The following is a 22,902-nucleotide window of genomic DNA, read 5'->3' as shown; positions in this document are numbered from 1 at the left end:
AATTTCTTTTTCAAGAGGTAGGTAGAAACAGAGAACAAGTTTACAGAGAACTAAATTCAAATTTGGGAAAAAAAGTCCGTATTCTTACGTTTGTTTTCTGTACATGGTATTACTTTTACAAGGCAGATTTTCTAATTTGATACAGAGCACATAAACTGAAAATAATGTGGAAGAAATACTGGAGGATTCTTCTCATTTAGCCAGTGAAGTTTGCTTGGTAATCGAAAGGAAGAATACCTAAACTAGCCAAAAGTATGTGCAAAGCTGAGAGATGCTGTGCTATTCCCAGTCTTCACACAACGTGGAAATGGTGACCTGACTGTAGACAGTCTTGCAATTCTCAAACTTAAACAAGTGAAACAAACTCAGCCAGCAACCCAGCGAGCCAGGATTAGGCACCAGTGGAAGACAGGAATTTCTGATTGTATCCCGTCTCGCCAAAGATTCACCGCTGCCCCTGTAAAAACCTACTCTGCATTAGGGCAATGCCCAACATCAGCACATTACAATCATTCCCACAAAGATGCACACATGGTAATCCTACACTGGAATGGCACCCTGGCTGTGAAGCATCCCTGTGTGTAGGTAGAAAAAGCTAGACGTAACATTGTATTGTCAAGGATCCCACTGTACCATGAACATATATACCTATAAACTATCCACTTGATCATAGCTGCTAAAGAACAGTGACGTAAAAAGAAGAGCAGGGGAAATCTCTCCTGCAGTAAGTCTCTAGGATTGTTCTGTCCTTTTCTTTCGTTTCACAGTCGCCTCACTTTGTCCGTTCAACAAAGGGCCAGTTTCACTTCTTTGACCGCATGTGGTGACAAAGTGCAATTGATTATGTGAGGTTAAACTCACTGAGCAAGGGTAGATGTGAGGGTGCTTCTCCCTAATTAAAATCTGCTGGATTGTCTCAGAGAGCCTCGGTTGTTTGGTAAAGACAAACTGCAGAGAAGTCCAGAAGCTGCAGCAGGGCCGAGGAAGCATTCCTTACTCTGCAGCAGCAAAAGGCTGGCTTGGCTCTGCTCCATTGTGGCCCTATTGGCTCCTCAGAGCTTTGGGGTTTGCTAAGTTTAGGTAATGTCTTGCTGTGGTAGACTCTGTCTGGAGAAAGCACTGGCGTGGGCAGCAAATACATTTGTAATATATATCTTGATACCTGTGGTTATAAGGGTAGGAAATCATCTGGGTGTCAGCGTAGAAAACACTGCTGGTATTTTAACACGTACGTTGTACCGAATCCCTGTCCCGCTGTCCCCGTAAACACTATTGTGCTTTTCATCTGCCACATTTGCAGCAGCAGCAGCAGGGAGATTTCCCCTGAAATGGGATTGCTGACCCAGCAGCCGCCCGGACAATGTGACGGCTGCTCCCAGGCAGCACAAAGCCCCCCTTCCAGAAAGCCGTCGCACAAAGCCGAAATCCCGCGCGAGCCCCAACCTGCTGGGCTCGGCACATCCCTCCCGCCAGTGCGGGGCGAGGCGGCCGGGCTGAGCGGCGGTGCTCGGCAGGCTGGAGCGACAACATGCCCTTGCCGAGGCGCCGGTCGTCCTTCCTGGGGCAGCAGCCCCCTTCCTCCACGGCCGAGAGCGCGGGGCCGCCCGGCCGCCGGGTGAGCGTCGGAGGTGGAGTGAGCCTGTCGAGACCCCCCGGCGTCTACGTGGGCACTGTTCCCACCGGCGGCGTGAGCAGCCTGGGCACCCGAGTGTCCCGTAGAGCCCTGGGCATCAGTAGCGTCTTCCTCCAGGGTCTACGCAGCTCCGCCTCAGCCGTGCCCCTGGCCCCGGGCTTGGATAAGGGTAGGGGTCTCACCTACGAAAGCCTGAATGGCTGCTTGGTGGAGTACATCGAGAAGGTGCGAGCTCTCGAGCAGGTCAACCAGGAGCTGGAGGAGCACATCAGAGTCTACCTGGACAAGAAGGCGGCGACCGTGGGCACCTGGGGAGCGCTGCGGGAGAACTGGGAGGCGATTTACCATCAGGTGAGTGCCGGAGCGCTGTTGGCAGCCGGGGGGGACGCGGGGAGTCATGAGCAACCCTGAGCGGCGAGGGTTGATGCTGCTGATGAATGTCGCCTGATTTCAAGGCGCGGTGCCATAGACAGAGGGTTTTAAATCTATCTTCATGATAATTAGCATTATCATTTCACAGTGTGTTGTGGAAAATGCCTATTAAGCGGGAGAATTGCCTCAGGCATCCTGCACATGGGAGCGATTGAAATGCACCCCAAGGCGCCATAGTCTGGGCTGATTAGAATGGGTGGGGGTTTTTTCCTTATTTTTTTTTAATCTGTGGTTATTACACTGAGTATCAAAATTATTAAAAGAAAACTGCCAGGACTGAATTAGGTTATCCCTCAACACGATATCATTACAAGCACTTTTTTTTTTTTATTAGCAATTCAGATTTTTACTTTATTGCCTTGTTTGCTTAATCATATTTTCAAAAGCCCTGTTTATTTAAAAATAATAATTACATGGCTACAGATGAGTGACTCCTTTCCTTCCCTTTCTCATCACCCCACCATCCCTGACTCCCACCTTTTCCATATGGCACAAATGTTTATTGTGCAAAGTGGTCTCTCTGTTGACCTCATGGACAAGAAATGGTTCCTTTTGCTGACCAGTAAAACCAGTAAGACTTTGCAGACCGATGTCCTGCTTGCAGTGAACACAGAACTCTGTCCGCTGAGGTCTCTCTCGGTGCACCATGCAAGTGCTGGCTCCTCAAGTCCCAGCCAGTTGGAGCAGATGGGACTCTGAAGAACTGGTGTCTGGCACCTTGCACACATCTTCCCAGCATCACTTGTGCAGGCGCAGCAAATGCAATCAGTGGGTCTTCAGAAAGCCTGAAAGCCAACTTTAAGTTCCCCAAGGAAATTGTGTGTTTTACCTTGGGGCTGTCCAGTTTTACTTTGCATTATTAGGGCAAGTCTTCCTGCAGGACGCTACAAATGTCATTGGAACGTGGGGGCATAAGATCGTGTCAGAAACACCCAGTTAAGCACCAACTTTTAAAGTTGCTACCTTTTTGTATATGTAAAACACACAGTTGCTTGCTGAAAAGACTAGCTGCTGAGGTGCTCTGAATCTGGGGCGCTTACGAAAAGCCATCCCCTCAAAACTATTATTTCAGAGAGGCAGATGGGAACTTTGATGATGAACAGGGAGTTAATGCTTTGCAGCCGCCATCCCATGTTTTCCAGACAAGTGTCCCATTTTGCAGTTGTAGACCTCACCAGTAAAACCTACCAGGGCTTATGGTTAAGACCAAAAATGTAGGATGGTCAGTACCTGAAGAAGGACTATTTGATTTTTCTTTATATAAAACCCCAACATTGCAGTGCAGATAAACTTGCTCGTGTAATAATTTTTCATCCAAATTGCCTTCCTTACAACCTTTTTTTATAGTCATCCTTACACCTTGCCTCTACCTTTCTTTTTTACAAGTAAGTAAGAGCATCTCATGATGAAATATGGCTTGAATATTGGGCTCTTTCTATAGAAAAATCAGAAAAACAAAGCTATATAGCAATAGCTTATTATTGTGAGTAACACAGAAAACAAGAGAAAAAGATCAGCATAATCCATATCTATTTAACCATCAAAACACGTTAGAGAGCACATAAAGTTTTCCCAATTACTTCAGAGACATCACTTAGTGGCTTTTGTCTTTCCCAAATAAGATCCAAGCTGTTATGTACAATACTGATTAATAGATTCCTTCACTTTTTTTCCTAAGCATCTAACCAAATCTCAAAGTAGGACCTCATCCAGCCCAAACACCAATTAACTCATTCATCCTGGGGCTAATTGGAAAAATTATGACAGCATCAACATCAAAACTGTCACATTTATTAAAATAATGTCAAAATCAGCTGCTGCAGAAACAGCTGAAACCAAGTCAGAACCCTCCTGCCATGACACGTCCCAGTTAAAAAAGCAAAAGGTGTTCAGGAGCAACACGTAGCAGAAATGAGATGCTTGGCAGATACATTTCTGGATGTAATTTTTGTAAATATATTTAGATTTTCTGTAGATGTCCACATCCATCTTAATTTCTTTAAGAGTGACATGTCCTGTTCTCAGCTTCCTGTAAAATCTGAGCTTTTGCTTTGATTCCTGGCCAGCCCCATGCATTCAGCTGGAGGGATGCCTGGCAGCCATAAAAACCCCTTGGTGCCATTCACATGAAGCAGCTGTGAAAGTTTTGGGGTGGAAAGCCACTTGACCAGCCACCTGGTTTAACCCAAGCACTCATAATAGGAACAGTTTTTGAAAAAGAAGCAGCAAAGAAAAATATGCAACTGGGGGGGGGAGGGCGGGGAGTCTAGACAGGAGCCTCTTCCTCTTGCCGTGCTAGAGAGAAGACAAGGATACGGCCACATAGGACTCTCCTGGCTCCAAAATCAGAAATGTGACAGGCCCATCTCTACAGTAGTGCAGAAGAGGTCTCAGTGGACCCAAGGTCCCATTTCCCTCCCAACCTTTCTGAGATGTGCTCCAGCATCCCAAATTTTGGGTAGTTATCTTCCCAGCAATAACAACTGGATGCCAGCATATCTCCCAAACACAGATCTAAGGGAAAAAAAATGTGTCAATGAGTGTCTCAGACGGCATGTGTCCTCAGGGGAAAAAACATTTGTGTTTCCTTGCAATTGTCAGAGCTATGGCTGCAGCAGGGGATCACTAGTGGGAGTTGAATGATGGGAAGCCACTATCCAGCTCTCAGCATTAATTATCTGCCTGGGCAGCTGGCTTTTAGCGGAGCAGGTGGACACACACTAATTGGGAGGATTTTTGCAGAAAAAAAGAGGGAAATGAGAAATCCTTGCCAAGAGAAATTCATGTGACAGAAGTAAAATTTCATGACAGAAATACAAATCCATGACAGAAACACAGATTTTACCCAGTGCATACTCTTCTCCTCCAGGCTTCATCCTGGTCTTCTTGTGGAAATTATTATCTCTACTCAAATGTGTCTCTTCTGCAGATAGGAGGTTCTTTGCAATGGCAGTTTCTTCTCATGGAACATGGGAAAAGTGGATGTTTGAAACAATCCCAGGGTGTTTACAAAGCGAAGAGAGTAGCTCAGCTTCCGTGACTGTTCAATTACATCTGTATGGGAGACACAGAGATTTATTTTGTCTATGAGATGGCACATAGCACAGTTCAGATCACAGGAGTAAACACAAAGGCAGAAGGAATCAATGTCCTGGACCAATTTTATCACTGCTGTGACTGATCATGACATCCTGTGCATGGCTGAGAGCATTTGAAAGACTTCCAGAGCTTTTCCATAGAGCTACTTTTATTTGCACTTGGCCTTGCTATAAGCGTTTACTTGGTGTTAATATTAAGCCTGGAGAATATGCAGGTCTAACAGCCTGAGGAATTGCCACATTTGGACTTGCACCCAATAATTTATTTCTTGTGGGGCCAGGAGAGCCGCTGAGTGTTACTTGTAACACGCTCGAACACAACACAGTGCGTGATCAGTGTCTGTAAATGGGTGAAATAGCACTCTGCTACTCATCTAAGGGTACAACAAACTCCCACAAAATGGCACAAAGCTTGATCAGCTGCTGTACAGAGCATGGCAAGAAATTAGTTTTAATTATGTTCTCTCAGCAACCTCCAACAGTGGAAACTTGGGCTGCCTTCTCATGCAGCTGCAAAGGGGGTGTGAGATTTTCTCCTCATGCTCGGACAACGTTACAGTTTTACAGATCATTTCTTTAGGAGGTATCTCCTGCTTTGAGAACCAGACATTCTTTGATGGAGTCCTGTGTACTTACAAAATATCCAATGTATAAATGAAGTCAAGTTTCCCCGGATGCAGCAGGAGTCAGCAAAGGACCCAACAATCTTTCAGGCTCTCTCCTGGTATTACCTTTCCCAGGGCAATGCAAGAAATGCTGCTCTTGCTGCCTTTGAGGTTTGTTTCTTCCTTCAGGCTCTGAGAAAGGGTTTGACATGGAAAGCATGACCAAAAGCATTATGAGTTTACTGCTTGGCAGTGAGCTGCATGCTTTTAGCCTGATTTTAGCCGTGAATTAAAATGTGTTGAAGGCAATGGTCTGATATCAACTATTTCCTTGTGCGTGTGGAAGGAAAGACTAGAGTGGTATCTTCTGATCTTTCTCTGTGGAGGCATCATTTGCTTTAACTGGAGTGAAGTTAAAAGCCAGAGAAGTTTCCATTACATGAATAATTAAGCCATGAGATTCATTATCACAGGCCACACCTGAGGCCAAGAATTTAGCAGCAGTCAGAAAGGATTTAGGCATTTTTAAGAATAGCAAAACTATACAAAACTGTAGATAAAGCACAGCTAAGAATTTGAAAAGTGTAGTAAATCTTGCAATGCCAAATTTGGCCAGATCTCTGTTAAAAATCAAAAGTTGCCAGTCACCAGGGATGAGGAATAAATTCTCCCCCGTGTCTGTATCACATCACACTTTATCAAGTCCGGAGTCTGCACACTTCCTTGAAGGAGCTGGTTTTCCTTGATGCCGATTGTAACCCAGCAAATGGGCCAGTATGTTGATGCAGATTTTCATGAAATTTTTTCCTAAAAATTAACATTGCATTTTCATGTCCATAAAATCACAGTGAAATCAAAGGAAATTGTTGCTCCTTTGTAGTTAAGATGTTTAACAGCACAAATATTCACTGTTAATTCAAGAGCTGAAAAAAATTGTGATCACAAGGTGTATGTGCATCACAGATCTGAGTGTTGAAAGACAACATGTGACTAAAAGGAGTTATTATTAGTAATAATATTTGCATTTTTTAACACTTCCCATTTTGGCTCTATAAATGCCACATGAGCATTGCAGTGACTCCCAGAAGCCCTGTGAGGCAGGACAGTATTGCCTTCTGCTTTACAAGCAGAGGAGGCAACATCTGAGTGTTTGCAGCATTGCAAGCCCTCTCATTTCTAATGGACACAAAGAAGGGTGTTTCCTAAACTACTGCTTCATATATTTTAGTACATGTGTCAACAAAGTGGCTATAAATCTGTCTCACTAATGCTGCATACTTGCATCCAGCTGTTGATTATTATGACAATTTAATCAAACAAAAGAGCCACTAGATGGAAGTCTTACATCTCTTCTTCTGAAGCCTAGGAAAGGGCTTTCACAGCTCATGCAAATCAGGGAGAATTTTTCAGGAAACCTGCTTTCTACATAGAAACTACTGTGTCATTATTTATCCTTCAACTTCACTGTCGGATTTAAAGGGTTACAGGTGATTTCCAGGATGGCTGAAAGGCTGATGCCTGCTGGCTCCCACTGCAACACTAATTCCTGAAGACTTCCAAGCATTAGTTTGGGTTTTTTTTAGTACCATTTCTACTTACATGGCAGAATTCAGGGTCTTGTGCAGTTTTGGAAATCCTTGGACTTTCTCACTAAGTATTTGGCATGAGCTACTGGTTTATGAAGAGGAGAATCAGGGTATCGACCATCATCAAAATATGCATCAAGAATATGGTACTGGGGTTCTGATAAAGATATCCACTGTGGGGCAGGTAAGAAATCACCTCAAATGCCTCCATAAACCCACCAAATCACTACTGGAAAGCACTTTTAAAAACCAGTCTGTCTCCATATAGAGGCAGAAATCCAGGCAGCAGCAATTCACCAGCTATCCCCTGCTTTTGCTTTCGTTGCAGTCCCAAAGATATTTTACACTGGATTCAGGCTCTAAACTTAGCCATTAACGTGCCTCTGAGTGGCACTTTGCAGCTCACAGGATTTAATATTACTTTTGCTCACAGGATGTTCCCAATTCCCTCAAAGACATTCATTTTCATCAGACTTTAGGTCAGATGTTGTAACCGCATGGGATCCCTGCCGGAGGCAAATGGGTTTGTTTCAACAGCGTAAGGCAAATCACAAGGCAGCATTTCTGCTCCTTGATTTGAGTCAGGAAGAAAAATGAAAGCTTCTGTGAAGATCCACATATGTATGAGTTGGCAGGAAGACAAAATTACTTCTGTAGGAAAAAAGAAAAGGAAAAAAAAAGAAGAAAAATAACCAAAATTTTAGAGCTTGTATCAAAGAAGTGCCTCTACCCCTGTGCTGCTGCCATGTAAAAACTAAATACTAAATGTCATTTCTCCATCTTTCAGGAGAAACTCAGGTGTCCTGGTACAAGGGAACCTGAGGACAGCAGAGTAGTATGTCCCCAGAGTCTCAGCCCTGTTCAGCTGCTCTGAAATGCCACAGACAGACAACCCAGGGTTTGGGGAATTAGGCTAGTGCTGGTAATGTGGGGTTGCACAAAGTCAGGGAGAAGGAAATAAGGGATTGAACAACAAAGAAGTGACAGTTCCGTGTGCAAGTGAGCATATAAAAGTCTTCTGTACTCATGGGCTGCACAGCAGGGTGGCTGGATAGTTGAAGGAACAGGTTATATTCCTCCACATGTCTCCTTATCAGGTGCCTTCACGTATTTCATATTTGTTTGTCCAAACATCTATAAGACATTTGGAGCAGTAAGCCACTCTTCATACTGGTAAATGTTAACTACCACCTAGAAATGCTTCAGCCTTGCATGCCCACCTCCACCCCATCACCAACAGCCAGACAAAGAGCAGGTAGGAACATACTAAGGCAACAATCCCACTAGTGGTACTTCAGATAACTTGTCTGGATGCAGCCTTGAGGTTTCCTCATTGCATGGTCTGTTTCACCTCGGAGGAGCAGAATGCTTTGGGTGGTTCACAATCTTATTTAGTTGCAGACTTAGTTATTTGAAGAAAGATTTTTCTGCTTCAAGAACTCTCCTTGCCAGCTTAAAAATCTGCGCTTGTTCTGGGGATGATTTAGTTTCAACTGCAAATTTTCATGGGTGTCTACTGAAAAAGGCCAAAGAAATGTTCAGTACTGAATTCAGCATGTCTTTGGTCACCTCTATAGCTCAGTGCACGTGTGACTCCAGGGCAGGCAGTGGTCCTTTTTACCTTTTTATCATTTTATGTAACCTTCTTGAATCACAACAAGCTGCTAAGTCACAAGTCTTTCAGGTTTGCTTACCCCTTCAGTGCCTCTTGGACATTAGAGATACACCCCAGAGCCGTAGCAATGATACCACAATCTTATTTGACCAATCTTTTCAATCAGTGTAATAATCTTTGAAGACTGCCTGCTTCTCAGGTCTCATATCTATCGCAAGAGCCTACAGGATCCCATCAGAGAAGAAAAACGACGCTCTGGGAGCTGAGGAGGGCTCGCAGGCGGCATGAGCAACAAGTATTCCGTGGCTCACTGAAGAGGATGACCCTGAAGAGGACTGCTGACATGGGAAGTAGAATAGGAACTGCATAAGTCTACTTAATCTGTATCTAGAAAGTATAAATGGGACTTAAATGATGAACCTACCTTGCGCACAGCAATGAATTTTGCCCCTTGCAAACTGGTGATGATCAGAATAAATGTGTTTCTACAAGAAGATGCTTAGGAGGAATGAACAGTTTGATGACAAATTACAGCCTATTGCAAAGAATTTATATGTACAAAACTAATTGACTAAATTATCTGGAATGAGCCACTTGAACAGCCCTAGGATAAAGGATTATTTTCAGAATCAAAGCTGTACATCTGCTTAAGATACATGAACAGTGCACATAGAGCATGTGCTGAAGCTCTTCATTGCTTGAGCTCTGTTGTCTCTTTCTTCTAGGTGGGTGAAGCAGTCCTTGAAAATGCCCGTCTTATGCTGCACACCGAGAATATTCAAGCCTGTGCTGAAGATTTTAAAGACAGGTAGTCCTGTGGTGGCACCTAGCTGGCCACTTTCTTTGAAACTTTGCCTTGGCTAATGCTTACTTCTTAGGGGAGTAATGCTTAGTTTGTAGAATGGGTTTGTTTTTTAAGTTGCATATTCAACCCCATGATTTGGGAGGGGTTTTGCAACAGGAAAATTATTGTAATGCTAGCATTATTTTTGAAGATTTTGAAGGTTCATAGTAACAAAAATGTGCACAAGCAATATTACTTAAGCTATTCTTTGATATGCAGGTATTGGTCTCTCACTGAGAAGTCAGTATTCATTTAATATTGGGTTGACATTTTATAAAGGCAGACTTCCATGTGCTTCTTATTTGTAATTTTCAGTAGCACACAAGTGGTTTTGGAAGCAACAATCATTCTGCTACAGCAGCTGAAAAGCAAAAGCTGAACTACCACAAACGTCAGTGTGGAAATGTTAGATAAGAAAACAGAAACAGGCTGCACTGACTTTCCTTGTTTTTAGTGAGAAAAATAAGTAGTAAAAGAAGATTTGAAATACTGGCAAACTACTTTTTTAATGTCTTTCTGTTTGAAAGGCCTAATATTCATGTACATGAGTGCATGAAACTCCTTTCATTTTACTCAGGAGACAAGATCCTTCTAGCTTTTACTCGTAATGGACTCGTTCATTTACATACAGCTTATTGCAAGATCTGACACAAAAATTGTATTTCAAATGATTTGATTTTTATTTCCTATGATTCTGATCATCCCTTAAACCTCTGTTTCTCTCTGTGGTATTGTTTTATTTAATCATATAAAAAATGTGTTTATCATTCTTAGGTTTGCCTTTTATTTCAGAAAGGTGCAACTCTGAGATACTCATTTTATGGCTTTATGTCCAGCAAATACTTTTAAAAAATGTCAGCTGACTTGGGCAAGCAGTCTACATAAAAAAACCAATGTCAAATCAATCCACTGCATAAGTAAAAGCTCCTGATTCTCACTGGGATCAGTGCCACTTTCCTAAGCTGTTGAACTCCCAGCAATGAAGGTAGCTCTCAAGGGGCAAAATGTTTATGAAGCTGTTTCCCATCAGCTGCCAGCCCTCCTGTCTAACCTTCCTGGCCACCAGATCCCCAGGTTGGACAGGTTTGGCACAAAAGGTTCACACCCAAGGAGATTCACAATGCAATGCATATTTTTAATGGAAAGCTAAAACAAAAGGTTACAAACAAGACCAATACAGGAAGCCATGCTGTGGAATAGCAACTGCCTGCCAAAATTTCACTTCCATTACAACCATGGTTTGGAAATGAGCCATTTGTTCAAACAGCAATTCTAGTTGACAAACCAATCACTGAAATTTCCTGTTTATTTTGATACTACTGGGATTTGGTCTGAAGGATGGGCCAGGACCCTGGAACAAAGACCAGACTTCCATTACCGTGTCCATTAGTAAAAGTAATGTTTGATGTGCGTGCGTTTTCTTTAAGCATTTCTCTGAAAAATTTTTATGTAGACAAATGAGTAGTTATTCTCATTTTACAGTCAAGCAAACTGAGAAAAGGCCACCCACAGTCATACTGTATATAAATACCAGATATAGCAAGAGACCACGTACCTCTCTGTGCTTATTCTGGAACCCGACCAGGCTGATAACCACCATAGTGCAGACTGCTAACTTGGCCTGTTTTCTTACACTCTGATTTAATGACAGGGTACTTCAGGCAGTTAAATTAAAGTATAGAGAGACAAGGTGAGAGGAAAGTATATTGTCTGTGTTTCTGTGCCTCTGTCTGGGACACACGAGCTAATTAGCACAAACGGTGTCATTCAAAAAGAAAAAAAAGGCAGGGTTTTTTTGCTTAGCTGTGCTTTGTTAAGGTTTGGCTTTTTTTTCTCTGCAGGTATGAAAATGAGCAGCCATTCAGAAAGGCAGTGGAAGATGAAATTAATTCCCTATATAAAGTGATTGATGATGCCAATTTAACTAAAATGGACCTGGAGAGTCAGATAGAGAGCATGAAGGAAGAACTAACTTTGCTGTCAAAGACTCATGAAGAAGTAAGTCCAGACCTGGGACACTGCAAAGCCAGTGTATGCCTGTTTCATCTGGTTGGTATCATACATCTAGTGCAAAGCAAACATTAAACACTCTGCCTGCTATGTCTGGGTGGGGGGATTTTCCTGAAACCTACTCTTATTTCTTTCCTCCCTGTTAACTTAAAGCACTAACCCCTGAGGCATGATCAAATTACTTACATTTAAGTTTTAACTCTTTCTCGTTTGATAAATACTACATGGAAATGATGTCATCACTTCATTTCATGTCAGACATGAAGGTCTTGGGGTTGCACAGTCACATATGTGGACATCTCAACACCGAGATCCAATGTAAGGAGCAAATGCGTGTGCTCTGGTCCTGTTGCACTAATGCTGAGCATTAACTAGATTCTTCTGAAAATACCCTGCTTGGCTTAGCAAGCTGCTCAGTTCCCAAGCTGAGTTTATCCTGAGCAGCACAACACTGAAGCAAGTCACAGGGACAGTGGCACAAAGGAGGGGTTTAGGTCACTTCAAAGAATCACCATCAAAGGTGTTAGCGAAAGCAGGTTTGATGAGTTGTGAAAGCACAACTTAAGTTTGGTGGCAAGGTTCACCCTATTCATCCCACATAGATGAAGCTCACAAAGGAAAATCAGATTAGAATCAATCTAGGATGGTTTACATAGAGACTGGGGATGCAAAGGGTAAAAGTGCTAAAGGGTAAGGGCTCAAAAGGGTTAGGGGAGGCCCTCCCATTGAGTCACGAGGTTCAGAGCAGACCCCCTTGCTTTCTAAACTCCTCATGGAGACTAGGTGCAGCTGAGTCCAAACTTAACCTCAGACTTGGTCAACAGTTTATAGTTCAAGGGTTTGTCAGCACCTGATCATTGACTAATTTAACGTTTACAAAATGATCCAATAGGATTTCCTATTCAATATGTATATATACTTTGCTATAGGATATTTAAATCAATTCATACACACATACACAGACACAAAGAATATGTAAAAAGTACCTTTTAAAAATTTCATCTCAAGTTCAGTGAAATACTCATTCAGATGCTTTTGCATCTCTCAGCAGGTGAGGGTTGAACCTTGAGGAGTAGCAAGGGTATCAGCCTGGGCCCCATGATCAGCTTTTGGCAATGGTCCTCTGAGTATTGCAAACTTGGAAGCTCCCAAGCTCTGAGAGGTCCCACTTGGAGGGAGATTGCTGCTCACAGCCCACTGCAGTCCAGGAGAGCTCAAAGGGCCTCACTCAGAACCACCGTTTATAGGGTCAGAAGATGATTGGCTCTAGTCATCTGTCAATCTCCATCCTGGTTGTCATCCAAGATGATAATTATTGGAATTTTCCTCAGAAGTCTGGTAGCAATAATATTGTTCCACTTGGACTATGATTCAGGCAAATAATATTCCAAGGCTAACTGAGCATAACTGACTATCTGTTAGGCGAGAGAAGTTTGTTAGGCAACAGGGAACAGACAGTGTTTCTGATTAGCTCAAGGGGAGCTTAACAGCCCAAGAGCCACTGATTGATCAAGGTTGAGGCCTAATGAGAATTCCTGAGATCATAGAGCAGCCCAAGGGGGTGAGAGGAATGCACCACTATAGAGAGGCAGCAAGGCAAAAATTTGAAAAAGAAACCCTCCAGTGCACTAAATCATTAATGTAGAGACACCTTCTGGGACAAAATTTAATTACTCTCTCTGTTTGCGGCACCAAAAGAGCTCTTCCTCAAGCTTCTCTGAAGATACCATTCAATTGTCCAGTTCACTTTGTTTTATGTCTGTTATTTTTGTTCAAGGATGTGAAGGTATTATACAAACAGCTTGCTGGATCTCAGCTCGAAGAACTTGATGTTCCCATGGGAAGTGGCCTGGATGACATTCTGGAAAAAATCAGAATCCACTGGGAGAGAGACATTGAAAAGAATCGTGCTGAGACAGGTGCCCTTCTCCGTACCAAGGTCAGCACTCTGTAACCCTCTCCAACATCACAGGATTTGAAGCAAACGCAAAATCTCTCTAATACTCTGCAGTATCTTTGAGGTTTGGGTGTTTGGGTTTTTTCTTATTACAAAAAAGACATTAGAAATCTAAAAGATTTTGGTCCAAGTCCGTGAGAAAATACACTCATAAACATCAGGGGCTTTTGTGGGATTCACTGAGTTAAGCAGTGGTGGAAGTGGCCCTGTTCATATTGCAGGTGCCTGTGGGAGCCTTTTAAGGGCTCTGGAGTGTTGGCTAAGAAAAAAACCTTAATCGGTTGATACCTTCTTTGTAGGATATGTCACAGTCATTACCCTTCTTACTAGGACTGTTCCTCCACTGAATAATTTACAAGTGTCTATAAATCAAGAGAGGCAAAACACATTGCTCTACACTACAGACTCCTTATGGGTTTCTCCTTGATATTGTTTCCTTTGGCAGCAGTGGGAAAACCAGATATTAACTTAGAAATGAAAAGGGATAATGATAATAGCCATTCCCTTTAAAAGTTCTCTCTCCTGAAGCTGAGTCTGAAATATCCTTTTAATGCAGCTTTTTCTGTCATGAAGTGTCACTTCTTTTCCAAAGTACCTGGCTGAAGTCAGTATTTTTGCAGAACTGAAACATTAAGTTCAGTGGATGATCTTATATGATAGAAGCCATATCATTCTGAGTTGGCTCTTACAGCAGAGCATGAAAGAGCTAATCATAACTACAGCAGTGCTATAGAAATACTTAGCAAGAATATTTCCCCCCTGTTCCAAGGTAAAGAGTTGCCATGAGAGGCATAGAGGCTATTGAAATAGCAAGAAAAAAAAGAACAAAACCAAGAAATATGTTTGCAGAGATATATGCGAGCTCTGAGTTCATTTTCAAAATAAAGAAGAAAAATCTGTTCCTGACCCACTGACAGGTTTCAGCAAAATGAGCATCACTCTGATGGCACCAAATTCTTCAGTGTTCTCACTTCCCTGTCCTGTTTGTTTCTCCTCCTTCTCCTTCTGTGCAAACACACCCTTACAACTTCTTATTTCTTTCATGCCTTCAATATCTGATCTTTCAGCTGCTCAGAGATACCATTTGGGGAGAAAATTGCCAGCTCATAGTGGACTGCTCTATCCTGTCTTTGGTACCCAACTCATCCCTACTTGGCCATCTCACTCTAAGCTCTTACTAGTTTCAGTTGTTCCTGATTTTGTTTGGGTTTTTTTTGAGTGAGAGGAAGAAGCAGAATATCACAGATTTCTGGAAAGATCTGTTCTTGTTCTGCACAGGTTCTGGTATGACATTGTAGGGGCTTTTGACCCCAAATATAACTCCCATTAAATCCAGATGATGCAGTTTTGTATCTCATACAGATACAGATCTGTTCAGATTGTTACTATTTGTACAGATAACAAGAGTTTAGCTTTTATCAACTAAGCTTCTGGACTAGTATCATCTTTTGTGGCTAAGTTGTACCATTTGGTTATCCACATTCTGAAAAAAATTGCCCTTACTCTTTTGTAACATCAGAAGAGGGAAAGCAGTTCCCTCCACTTCTTTGCTCTTCATTACCATTTTTTTCAATGTGTCTCTGTGAGGGTTTCCTTGGTCCCTAATATTTTAATTTCTATCTTCTGCACCTACTCCCTGGTGTAGCTGTGACCAGGTCACAAGGTGTTTCAAATGATACCCTAATACTGACATGAGGGCAGTATTTTTGTTATTTTCTGACTTGTTTCCTTGCCTTATTTGCTTTGCCTTGTGACTAGACTTGCAGTCTTGGCTAGATTTTTCAAGGGTATTCAGGCACTAAAACACATCAATTTAAATTCATACTGAACAGGTTTTCACATCGGACTTGATGAGTTAGTAACCTCAAAACTCCAGTCTGTTGGTTTCAACTGTGCACTTTTTTGTCCACAACGCTCAAAGCTTTTCCCTGAATTGACACAAGTGATTTAAACCCTTGTAAGACATGCATGCTATTTAATATTTTTCCCTGGAAAATGCTTTACTTGATGATGCACTATTCCTTCATGTAGTCTGATTCCACACGTCCACTACTGCTCATTGCTAATCGGTATTGTTTTCTGCCATCCATAAATCCTTCTACTTCATTATTGATTCCCAAGGCAGTAAACCTTAACGCATCAAGCTGTTAAGGTTCTGTCTTAATGGAAGTAGACCTTAATCCTCCTCTTCACGTGCTGTCTCTTGACCAGCTATTGATCCATGGAAATGTTCTGCCCTGAGCACATGATTACACAGCTTTTTCTGTTGTCTCTTACACTAGATCTCATAAAAGGTTTTGAAAAATCTTGTGAATTATGTCAGTTGTTTCTCCCTTCTTTGCTACTTTGCTAAAATGTTCCCAGAACTCTCAAGAGCTTATCAAAGTAACTTTACTTCTTTAGATATCATGCTGATCAGACCCTGCATGTTGGTTTTCTATCCCTAATCATCCTAATCATTATCTTGACTCCATGAAAAACAGACTAATGAGGGATTCTGCGCTCACACACAAAGCCTGGCTCAGAACTTTACAGATGTGCTTGAAATCCACAGATTCCTAGGAAACTCAAGCAGCAACATGATAAAAATTTAGGATGAAGATTTCATCCTCTCCCTCCATTAATCCAGTTGTTTGTGGTCACCACAATTTGGTATAGCCTTTCCCTTATGGAGCATGTCAGGAATAGGAAGAGTCCCCAGAAAACAGGAATTACCTAGTGGAGAGGGCACAAAGGTTACTTCTGCACTTCTCTACAGAAGGAACCCCAAAGCTGAGGCCAAGTGCCCAGCGCCACCACACACATGGACTCTTGGGGCTGGTAATCCTGTAAGAAGAATGGGGAAACCCTGTGTGTCCCAAAAGCTTTAGAGTGCATTCAGTGTGTGCTTACTTGCTCTGTCATCCTTGGTATTTAGAGTCTGATGTGGCCACCTCCATCTACTCCATCTGCCTGTTCTATCATTCACACCACTAATGTCAGGTAGCTGTGAGAGCTTAGGATAAGTCCTGGAGGTGTTTCAGTGTCACCTGTTTTAAAGACAAGCTGGATTTATAGGTAGCATTTGGGCCACCAGCAAGAGTAATGTGAGAAAGACACCAGGTTTCAGGTAATTTGTGTAGGCTATAAATATAGATGCAAAGGCACCTTCCCTTCCTTGTGTATCTCGTTAAAAAGAGGCATTTGTAGTCCTCATACCATAATAACTTGCAGACTACACTCTCAACACAATTTAGGAGACACAATTTACTCCAGAGTGGCAGGTCCATGATCACTCGGCTGGGTTCACTAGCACTAGTGAGGTGGAATTATGTCTTTCTGAAGCACAAGTCCCTACAGAGTATTTCTAGAAAATACTCTGTATAATTTGCTGGAAAGGACAGGTTTGGTGTTTGAAATGAAATTCAGCCCTACACAACACAGGTTCCTAAATCCAAAGTTCTGTTTGAGACTTAACTGGTACTTAAATTACCTTTTGCAACTGAGACTATTTCATTCATGATGTCCAAGGTGTGGGGTTCACACGATGGTACAAAGAGAATTACAAAAATTATTTCTGGTGCATCGTCCTAGATTTTTAAAAATTTGATCTTACTTTTAAAATAAAAGAATGAATAATCAGAAAAGAAGAACAAGGTCAAGATGAATTTTTAGAGTGGAATGGAAATATTTTGCATAGTTTAATTTTAGCATCAACCACAAGAAATGTAGGTATTTGCTAGAAAGCCCAGAGCACTGGATTGAAAAGCCTTGATCTCAGCCCTTATTAAAAAGTATAGACATTTTATTTTTACTAAGGTACTTTTTCCTTCGCCTATTTTCAAGGTACCTGAACCAAACACATATAAAACCCCAAAGCCACAAGAGTATGAAATTGCATAATGACTTAATTCAATTAACAGAAATTATTTTTCTGACCTCTGTGATATGACTTGCTGACTCATAGAATCTTATGTGAAAAATTGAGGTTTGAATCCTTCTGGAAACCAATAGACTAAGTGAAAACACTTAATTTAAAAAAAAAAATATTATACTATAGCTACAAAATGAACAATTACAGCAACATTTTCTTTTTATAGGTAATTTTAAATGTACTAGTATGAATTCTGAACAGCTGTTGTTGACATGGATAAAATATATGTGCTGTAAAATGCATAAGCCATTTTTAGGATAATTTTGACAGTAGGAAGTATCCAGAATTGTTTAACCGAGGGATTTAATATACAGTAATCAAACTTAAGGTCAGAATTGCCACAAACTGTGAAAGCATTAACTGTCAGTTTGGTGTGTAAGGAAGCTAGAACATAATTTGAGTGGGCTGTGATGACAGTCACCGTCTTTTACTGGCAGGCGGCTGAAACGACGGCTGCCGTGCGAACCCAGGAGGAAGAGCTGGTGGAGGGCCTCAGAACCGAGTTCCATGAAACCGCCTGCAAAATACAGAGCTTGCAAGCAGAAACCGAATCTTTGAGAACCTTGGTAAGCAGTGTTGGGCTTTCAGTGGGTATATTCGGTGAGATTTCAACACGCATTCTGAGGAGAACATTCCCATCTTGGGATGCAGAGTTAAGACTGAGTCCCATTTTCCAGTGGATACTGCTTCCAGAGATGCCAGACATTTCTGGGCTCTTCTTGATTGACACAGTGCACTAAGTGTCCCACATTTGACAACCAGGCTCCAAATTTCAATCCTCAATGTCTTCACACTGAATAATAATTTCACTGAGATTGCCGGGTGGGTAGTACTTGACAATGTGAGGAATATCTGCACCTTGTAAAAGTAGTTCAGCTTTTATAATGATAATATCTAATATCAAAGTATCTAAAGAGAGGAATTCTCAAAACATTACATCTCCACTTAAACACAGTCAATAGAGATATTGGCCAAACCTGAATAAAAATCACTGTGAAGCATATGAAAACTGACTGATTTATCTTCTGCTGTCCTGCCCTTACAGAAGAGGGGTCTGGAGAACTCTTTATATGACGCCAAGCACTGGCATGACATCGAACTACAGAACCTAGGCTCTGTCATTTCCAAGCTGGAGGCAGAGATGGGAGAAATCAAAGTAGAAACGGAGCAGCAGCAGCGGGACCGTGAAAATCTGCTGACCAGCAAACAACAGCTGGAGAAAGACATTGCTGCATATCACTGCCTTCTGGATGGAGAGCAAAGCAGGTACTTTTCCTTAAAAGCAAGTGTGCCACAGGGATGGAGAACATGTGCTCCCTGGGAAGGGGTTGTGTGGCTGCTGGAAGCCACACAATGGTTCTCTTATTCATGAGACTGGGCAGTAGATGGTGAGGTTTGGAGAAGCTGCAAAAAGGAAAGAATCCCATCAAACAGAGATTCCTAATGTGTTGGAGAAGGATGGTTTCCAGCACTAACACAAAGGGACATAGTTTGGGAACGTGCCGTGAGTTTCACTTCTCTGACGATTTAAGATGTGATAGTAAAAAGCTACTACAGCATCTTACAACATTAGTTGCTGCAAAGGAAATGTGTTGGTTGCCTTGGGTACATTATGCCATCCCTCCTCTTCCAAAGTCCAAATATTAAAGCAGTGGTCCTGGGGAAGCTCCCTTTCTAAGCACATAAGTTCTTCCTGAAGTCCAAGGGTGGAATTTGGATTACTGACTGTACCTTTTGTAAAGAAATTTAGTTCAGGCTCTTAACATTTGTCCTCTAGGAATAACCTCTACAGTGTCAAGTACAGTAAACACCTTTACAGTGATTGGGTTGGGTTGCTTAGTTGGGCTTTGCTAAGATCCGTAATCACCATTAGTCATGGAACCTCTGAGAATCTGATCCACAGATTTTTACTTGCTCTTCTTCTCAGGCCAAGGAGAATTTTTAAAATAATCTGATCCTGCTGAAGCTGATGAGATTTCTTATTTGTAGTAGTGACCAATTTTTATTTTTCTACTTTTTCTACTTCCAGCTGATTATGAAACTCCCAGCCCAGAGAAAACCGTTGCCATTAAAGCAAAAGAAGATGTCACTGCCAGTTATGTTCGTGGAAGCTAAAAACCCATCAAAGCAGCCTGCTTTATTCAGTTTGATTCAACAATCAAAGTAGGTTGTAGCTTGAACAACTTTATTAGACCCTCCTCATGTAATTGCTTTGCTTACAGATTTCAATTTACTCATGTTGTTAAAATTATAATAAAAATAAAGAATATCAGGGTTTTGTTTGGCTTTTTCTTTCTTTCCCGTATTTTTCATGATAGCTGAAGGGGTTTAGATTAAGAACATCAGCCCTCCACTGCCTAGCAACTAAACTCTTCTTTTTTGTGGTACAAATGTGTTAAGACTGAACTACCCCTCCACTGTGCACACATGGAAATGGCAAGCGCTCTGTTGCGTCACAAGACCATCAGCTCAGCAGTGTGAAATCTAATTCAAACAACACTGAAGCAGTCAAGTGCACTATTAACTCAATGAAATTAATTTTGCAATACATAAACCAGCAGTCATTAATGCAAACATGCCAGCAGTACTTTATAAACACATTTTTAACTCTAGACTAAACTGCTGGAAAAGCTGAAGGTGCAGGACAGCAACAGCAGTTCTGTCTGCAATCCAGGTTGCATTGTTTTACTGAGTCTTAAGCCAGGGTGTCAGTTTGTGCAAATGGGATACTTTTTGATATATTGATATATTTTGATATTTGGTTTTGTATGCTTGGTTCTTTCTTGATATCAACATCTCTCCAAGGCAGGTTGGCCAAACTTCTTCTGAACAGGCACCCACATAGCATCAACATGATGGGTGACCCTAGGTAGTTTCCCTTATTTTGATGGTATCATGATGAAAAATATTTGCCATCTTTCACTTCTGACTTTCTTTTATATTTTAAACATTGATAACCTCATTGTATTGCACGTGCCATACATATAAAATGCCAAGATGGATCCTGCATTTTCAGAGAAACATAATGAACCTTTGCCTCTATCACACAAAATTTTAGAAGATGGCTGGCTTTCCTTCACAAGTCTCCACATAGGAATGAAGTTAACCATACATGTGTTCGTTGGATTAAGACTTTACAGTGGGTGACAACACAATTCAGACTGACAACACAGAGCAGACTGAAAGACTACTGAGAAATGGCACACAGCATATGATAAAATCAAACACCCTCGAAACCCACTAAACTCAATCCACCAGTAAATTACAGGAATAGGCACACAAGTGTTGTCATGCCTTTCCTTGCACATTCCCCCCCACATGAAAAATCCTTTCTGATACAGTTACTTGACAAACAATCCCTCATTCAATCTTTGCAAAAAGTCCATCTGGCATGTACTACCTGCAAGATTTTGATCAAAAAATTACTGGATTAAAAGATTACCCAGCAATGACCAAAAAAAAGAAAGGCAGATGATGGCAGATTTCCTCTTTTTTTCACAGAATGTAGGCTCCTCAGAGCAGCAATATTACTTTCTCACACATCAGTGCAGACAACTTACTAAACTGGGACTCTATCAGGAATAGTGATGATGAGAGAAAATATAAACACACAGTGGTACAAGAAATGAGATAGCACAGACACTCGGGTTGTGGCTAACTGGATGATGTCTAGGAATGGTCACTTTTTGGCATTAACAAAACATAAGTTCCCCCTCATTCTTGACACAGAAGAGAGAGCAATATCCCTGTGATTTGAAAATGAAGAGGGACTTTACAAAGCATAAAAGCATACAATCTGGATTCAGATCTCTTTGCTGTCTTCTAGTGATGCTTCAGGCATGAAAAGCAACTGCTGGCTATCGCACTGTGAAACTGTTCTTTATAAATACCATTGATGGAGAGAAACCTGATGAAATTCTGAGTCTACAACTATACTGTCATGTGAAACAAAGATATTTTTTTTAGCTTTCTTATATGCCATGATCCAGCTTATTTCATAAACATTACATTAGATTCATACTGAGATGTTTATTCATTGGAATGGAAATAGTTTCTTGCAAAATCATCAAGGTATTTCAGCATGGGGAAGTGTCTGGAAAAGGAGGAAGCATCTAACCATAAATAATGAATTTCTAGCAGCTTTTCTCTCTATCCTTAGCAAAGACTAAAAGCCACAGAAAAGATTATTTTTGTGAATAGTCCATCAGAAGTCAAATGTAGCACGTCTGGCCCTTCTAAATCAAAGTGCTTCCATATGACAAGCTAAAGCTCTTGTGAAGAAATCTCTCTGTAGTTTTACACAGACTGCTGCCAGCTGCCTAGGAGCCCCTCCAGCATGCCTTGCCAGCCTGAATGTTGTCTAAGCATTAACAGTCTTCACCATGTGAGACAGGAGATTGAGAACATGAGAGACTAAAGGCTTTCACAACTATTTGTACACACTGAGATTCATAAACTGATTTAGCTTTATATTTATCCCCTAGTCTAGCAGTTGCTCTATTAGATACATGTGAACATGTTTCCAGCTGGTTTTCCTTAGAAAACCAGGATGAGAAAACAGATTTTATGATGTCCTGCTGCAGTATCTCTGACACCCATATTCCTATGAAGGGATTTGTGGCATTTGCTGTTATGAGCGTACAGATAATACAATCTAACAGCCAGCTGCTGCACAAAAGGACATCTCTACTCTCCCTTGCATGCTATGTATTCCCATTGCACCATCTTCTGTTAGCACCAACACTTGGCTGATGTCTCAGGAGACAGTTCAAGAATCAAAATCAGCAGAAAATTAGCCCTGCAAAATGCTGGGAAGCTTTCCTTCCACTCAGTCCCCTGAATCAGGCTACTGCAGGGGCAGACCTGCACCAGTAGCAGAACAGAGATGGGAGGAGAAGAGGAACTAGTCCAGGTTGTAAAGCACAGCCATCCACCTTGGTGACAGCTAGTCACTAGGTCAGATGAGCTGTACTATCAAACCACAGTACTTTATCCTCCTCCTCAGCCAGGCACAGCTTCTTCTGCACTACAGCTTGAACAGATGCTGCTGCATCCTTGGGAGAAGCAGAGGGTGCCAGCCCCTGCCTCACTGAAGATTTCACACTGAGCAGAAACAGCACACCAGGTAAGAACTAGTACTCTAGCCTATCATTCTACTGTTTGCATTTCAGTATAAGGATTATTATACTGATTCTATTGTTAAAAGATT

The 22,902-nt window shown here is 41.7% G+C and overlaps 1 protein-coding gene across 2 annotated transcripts; it reads left to right on the top strand.

The window, feature by feature from the left end:
- Positions 1–1,343: 1,343 nt before the first annotated feature.
- Positions 1,344–19,965, top strand: BFSP2 (beaded filament structural protein 2). Of its 2 annotated transcripts, none has more exons than XM_051789129.1 (7): positions 1,344–1,984; positions 9,695–9,777; positions 11,655–11,811; positions 13,601–13,762; positions 18,131–18,259; positions 18,742–18,959; positions 19,723–19,965. In XM_051789129.1, the coding sequence occupies exons 1-7, from the start codon at positions 1,529–1,531 to the stop codon at positions 19,724–19,726; spliced, it is 1,209 nt and encodes a 402-aa protein (XP_051645089.1). In that variant the 5' UTR covers positions 1,344–1,528; the 3' UTR covers positions 19,727–19,965. The 2 variants fall into 2 exon arrangements, with proteins under 2 accessions (XP_051645089.1, XP_051645088.1); XM_051789128.1 differs by having other exon boundaries at positions 18,739–18,959.
- The last annotated feature ends 2,937 nt before the right edge of the window (positions 19,966–22,902 follow it).

This window comes from Manacus candei, unplaced genomic scaffold (assembly GCF_025592945.1).
Source record: "Manacus candei isolate 608988 ecotype Guabito, Panama unplaced genomic scaffold, ASM2559294v1 h1tg000026l, whole genome shotgun sequence".
NCBI lineage: Eukaryota > Metazoa > Chordata > Aves > Passeriformes > Pipridae > Manacus > Manacus candei.
This window is presented reverse-complemented; position numbering and strand designations above follow the sequence as displayed.